The sequence below is a fragment of the Thalia democratica genome, unplaced genomic scaffold (genome assembly GCF_965202585.1).
Source record: "Thalia democratica unplaced genomic scaffold, ktThaDemo2.hap1.1 HAP1_SCAFFOLD_1684, whole genome shotgun sequence".
Lineage (NCBI taxonomy): Eukaryota > Metazoa > Chordata > Thaliacea > Salpida > Salpidae > Thalia > Thalia democratica.
In genome coordinates this window covers 1-5897 of record NW_028140509.1, presented here as the reverse complement: position 1 = coordinate 5897, position 5897 = coordinate 1, and the positions used below count along the sequence as shown (strand labels likewise).

Here is a 5897-nt window from a genome sequence, read left to right as displayed (position 1 = left end):
ACTAGTAGGTGACACCAACTTTTAATGACATTTTAAACGCTTTTGGTAATTTTTTAAGAGAAAAATGTTGAAATTTTTTTTAATTTTTTATTGCCGCTATATATATGTATTCCAGTTAAAAAAAACTTTTAAATGCTGTTTTTTCAGAAATTAATTAAACTACAGAATTTAAGATACAATATAGTCCTCTTTGATATGAAATTTTTGATACATAAATTTTAATAGCAATTAGTTAAGTTTATAATTAATATTTTTTATAATTTAATATTTTGACAATAACAAACTTCTACTTAGACTTAAAGTTCTGAAAATATAAATTATCAACTAATTTAAGATTCTTAAGTTCTATAAGATCATAAATATTGCTGTATAGTTTTAGTACTACTTGGAAATAAATTCAATAAATTGGTATTTAACCTTAAAGTACAGCAGAGATCAATACTGCATTTGTTAAAATGTCATTCGAGTGAAGGCATAATGGAGTTAAGTAAGTATCACGCATCAAGCTTAAAATCTCTTACACTCATACATTAAGCTTTTAATTTGTTATGAAAGGGGAAAAAAACGTAATTGTAGCTACTGATTTAACTAAAATGTTGAAATATTAATTTTAAATTAACTCTGTTATATTAACGCCTATATTTGTTGTAAAGTACAGTTTTTAGTTAGTAAATAATGATTTGTTTTTAATTAATCATAATATTTTCAAAACAGACAAGAAAGTAGCGAACGTGCTGACCTTGTTCGATTCGAACGAAACTCACTCGCACAAGAAGAACAAGTTCAAAATACTCGAAGCCAGCCTGATGACCAACGACACCAACGGTGGCAAATACGAGTACAGGCTTCGGAAGGACGAATATTTCCAAGTGTCGTCCGACGGCGACATAAAGCAAGTTAAAGCCATCGACCGGGAAAAGCTGTGCGGGAAAGGCGGTGTTTGTGCTGTTAAGCTGAAAGTTTTTTTTTTTCTTTGACTAATCTGAGTGTAAAAAGATATAGTAAAAGATAGAAAGTTTAAAACTAATGTTTTAAGTTTATGAATAATTTAGTCATAAACTTAATACAATAAGGAATAAAAACCTAATTAAAAACAAAGTCAAGTATAAATGTTAAAGATGATAAATATTTTTTGCAGTTTTCCTAATTTTTATCTTGTTTCAGATGTTTTCACCCAAGATGAGTCTGTTCGAAGTTATTATTTACATCTTGGACGTCAACGACAACAAGCCGCTTTTCAGCGAAGATTTGTTCGAAATTGAAATAAGCGAAACAGTCGAAGTCGGTTATCAGTTCTCCATACCTCACGCGACTGACGACGACATCGGTTTGTAAAACCTATCTCATGTAGTGGTTTAGTATGACTAAACTAATCACAATAATCTAAATAATGTTTTTTAGACAATTGAAATATCAATTAAAAATGACTTTATGACTTTTCCCAAACTAAAATATTTTTAAAAGCTTGGTTGCGTTTAAGTAGTGAACAAAAAAAGTACTTAGATTTTTAAATGATTATTAATTTTGATATTAAATATGACTATATTAGTGTCGCTAATCTATATATGTTTAAGAAAGTTGAAAAGTTAGTTATAGTTAAAACTGTTTACTTTTACATTAGGGCAGTTCTCATTGTTTTTATTTTTTTAGTGTTTATAATATAATTTTTTTATCATAGATTTATAGAATATGCAATTAACATACATCACAACAAAATAATGTTTAGTATTTTAGAAAAGCTGTTTTTTGCTGCTTATTTTATTTACTTCCATTTTAAAATTAGTATGACATTTGATAGGCTTTTGTAAAAAAGTACAGTAAATTTAGAAATAATAAATAATGTAATGAAATAAAGAAGCTATTAAGTTTGTTATTGCAGACAATATAACGAAACTCAATACGTTAAATAAATTTTGTCGCAACTTCGACAATGAATCTCTGTTTGAAACATTTCTTTGTACCGTGACAGCGTTATGATCGTGAATAAAATTTTTAATAAATTATAAAGTTCTGCTGGATAAGCGGGTAAATGAGTATAATTTGTCATGATTGACAACTTTTGTATGGTCATGTTTGTTTTTACTGGGTTAAATAAACTCTGATTGTCTATGGAGTGTAAAGATTAGCAAGAAAATGTGTCTAGGATATAACCTTTTGTCGAGTTTAAGTACTAGGAAGCTTAAACATTAAGTTTTTGTAAAAAATTTCTTAATAAAATGTTACATCATATTTTTCAGGGGAAAACAGTCGCTTAACGTACAGTTTGAACGGAAATGATGATTTTCAGCTGGTGCGTGATGAAGACCAAAACAACTTCCTTAAAGTTGTCGAGCCACTTGGTTTGTTTGACTTGGTGTTTTAATTTAATGTATTTGTAGTTTAATTAAGAATTACTATGAGGATTGTTGTTTCAGAACAACAAAAACAACAATAATTAGATATATATGGGTGTTTTTGATTTAATGTAAATCGCTTGTAAACAAACAAAATATATAAAAATAGTTGGTTATTATAGTTTATGTGCAATCATTAAAAAATAGTTTTCTAATAGATTAATTCAATAGTATGAAAACTTATTCAGATATTAAAATTAGAATAACCACTAATTTTTTAATTACAAAATATAATTAGTAATATATTATAATTTATTAAAATATAATGAATTATTGAAAGTAAGCTTTATTACAAACACTTGTCAACTTACCATGAAAAAACAGATTACACTCAAAAACCTGTTCATGAGTTGATGCTCAACGTGCACGACAATGGCGTTGAAAAGTTGCAAAACTCTCTGAAAATTCGAATCAAGTTGACAAATGAAAATAATCATGATCCCAAATTTGAACATAAAGTAAGTAAAATCTATTTTAATAAGGATAATTTTCTGTATTTCAGACTTATGCTTTTGGTATTACTGAATGTAAATCATTTATCTTTTAGCGTTAGGTAGTTTTATAACAAACTTTAAACTTTTTCATTGAAACTGCGTTGAAACAGAAGCTAAATATAATAGTAACTTAAATTTGGAAACAGTTTAAATATTGTTAATATTTTATTTGCATATGAGTTAATAACAGTATTTAAAAAATACGTTTCAGGTAGATTGTTTGAAGTGGTATTTGTATGATTTCAATCACAGCTAATTGCAAGTTAACTAGATTGTGCTAACTAAACCTCAGGCAATTTAATTTAAAATGGTTTATCACTTTATCACACGTTTTAATTAGAAAAATAATTACTTCATGAAACTTGTAATTAATCATTTTCAAAGCATTTTTAATAGCATAATTAAGTTTGTGAAATAGATTAGTTGGGCTTGTACACAGCCTCATATCAATTAATCATGCATATTATTGATGTGTGGCTTTCAACAGGTTTCTTGATTAATATTTATTACTGCATTATACCACTCAGTGTTAGATAGTCAACTTAAATAAAAAATGTCAACTTAATTAAAGGCTGCCAACTTAAATGCAAATATACATTTTTTATATATTGATTTAAATACGTTTATCATTCACAAATTAGATAGTGGGTTTTTATTTAAGATAGTAAGTCTCCGTAAATGCATATATGTAAAATTTTTATTTTTGCTCAATTTTAAAGTTATATGTTATTTACACTGATTAAGTTGTAAATAGTATTTGTATATTCATTTTAAAGGAAATATTCAACATTTAAATAGATTTATTTACTTTTCTAATGGTCTTTAATAAATTATATATATAATTATAATTAGAATATGCTTAATTTTTATTAACATTAGACGAATGAATCTTGTCAAAAAAATAAATAAAATGTAGCACTTAAAACATTTACTTGTTTTATATGACAATAATTTTGTTTTAGATGTTTATTTTTAAATTTGTTCTATAAGATACGAATTTTATCTAAAAATTAAAAAAAAAGTTTTATACTTTTATTTGTAGTTAAGTTTTTAAATTTGTCTATATTCGGCTTTTTACCTTCATATTAAATTTCATCAACTACCTTTCTACCTTTGAGTTTAATTTAAATACCTTCATAAAATAAATACAACAGTTTTGGAATTCATCTTATGAATCTTTATTTGAAATGTTTATAATACTTTAATGTTTATGACTGAAAATATTAGTGTTTTAAAACTTTTCCTCTTACTTTCATATCAAACTCAACTTACTTATTGAACAAGATCTAAGCACTCGTACAAATAACATCTACGACGTTTCAACAGGTGTACAACATAACGATCAGCGAGAAGGCCAAGCTGGGAAGCATGATCTACCAGTTGAAGGCTACGGACGCCGACGAAGTAAACGAGCACAACACCAACATCAGGTACTGAAAAGTCAAATGACTTAAATAAAATTTTAACTTTGGGTCGGACGAAATATAAGCATATATTAAGATTCCCACATCTCTATTTAAGTAATTTACAACTCAATAAAAACAATTGCTTAACATTTTATTGGTTCTTTCTTTAGGTCGATAGTAATGTTGATTAGCTTACAAATAAATTCGATTATAGTTTGATAATGTACATCAGGTACTCGCTGGACGGCAAACTGGTATCGCAAGACAAGGACGTAGTCGACGTGGACGACGAGTTGCCGGTGAAAGTCAGGCGCATGGACGGGTGGCTGGTGCTGAACAGGAAAGTCGATTACAAGAAGGACAACGGGTGAGTTGTATTATATTGATGTCGGTTTTGTTTGATATTTTATAAAATGTGTTGGATTGATTATTCTCATAAGCTGAATATTGTTTAAAGTGTTGCATAAAAGTAAGGTAAATTTTACTAACAAGTCTTATATTGCAATAACGTAATAAATTAATTGTGTAATCAAACAGAACAAAACCGCTGTCAGAAAATTTTAAGTTAATAAGTTAAAGAATATTTTAGATGCAATGTTGATTAAATTATGTTATTTATTAAGTATTTTTGAACATAGGAAAAATATTTAGCAAATGGAGATACGCAAATTAAAACTTTAAATGGTCAATAGTTAAAAAAATAATTAATTATGTAGTATTATTTTTAATAGGTTTTAATTTGTTTTTATTTTATTAAAGCTGAATAAACTTTAATTCGTAATGTAGAGCACCTGCACGATTTAAAATCAAAGTTTTTTGTAAAATATTAATTTATCTTTTTCAGTATCAAACTGCTAGTAACTGCTGACGATAATGATTCGGACAATCCGAGAAAAGACACGGCAGTCGTAAGAATAATTGTTGAAGATGATAACAATCATGATCCTAATATTAACTTAAACTGTCTCGGTCCTTACTGCAGCAACAATACATGTTTGATTAATTTAATTGTTTGTTTAAATACTTCTTTAAAGTATACTAGGATTCACAAGGTTTTGCACTAAACTGTTTCTTGTAAGTTATTTTGTGCAAGTAAGATATATATAAATATAGCTGTAAATTAAAAAAAAAAATTTAAGTCCTACTTGAGCTATTGAGTTTACTTTTTATTTTTGCATGAAATAAGCGTATTGAAGAGAGTAGAAAAATACACAAAATGGTAAATGTAGCACAAACGTCTGATAAGTTTGTAGTTTCTTTGAAGTTTTCATCTGAGAATTTCGAACTTACATCTGACATTTGTGTATAGTAAATCAAAACAACTGTATAAATATTATTGATAAAACTGTTACTTCAATGGTTACATGTTTTTTACAAGATACACTAACCACAAATCTAGTAAAAATATTTATCTTGTATATTTGATAATTTTCGTGAAATTTTTAGATTGACCGCGCTAGATACTTTACTTCCGTCAAATGTCTTATTTCATATAATTACACATAGTATCTTGTTTTTACCTAATGAGACTAAATTAGTTTGTCCATTAACAAAAATTACCAAAAAATTTAAACAAAACACCTAGTCAAGTTAGTTTATTTTAA

General features: G+C 26.9%; 1 protein-coding gene across 1 annotated transcript; it reads left to right on the top strand.

Annotated features, from left to right (window-relative positions):
- Positions 1-477: 477 nt before the first annotated feature.
- Positions 478-5286, top strand: LOC145848802 (protocadherin-18-like; the record flags this gene model as incomplete). The annotated part of the gene is made up of 8 exons (XM_082954049.1): positions 478-487; positions 715-959; positions 1165-1327; positions 2238-2339; positions 2718-2851; positions 4214-4317; positions 4526-4660; positions 5138-5286. Coding segments are annotated over exons 1-8 (1042 nt in total), but the record flags the coding sequence as incomplete, so codon positions are not given.
- Positions 5287-5897: the final 611 nt, after the last annotated feature.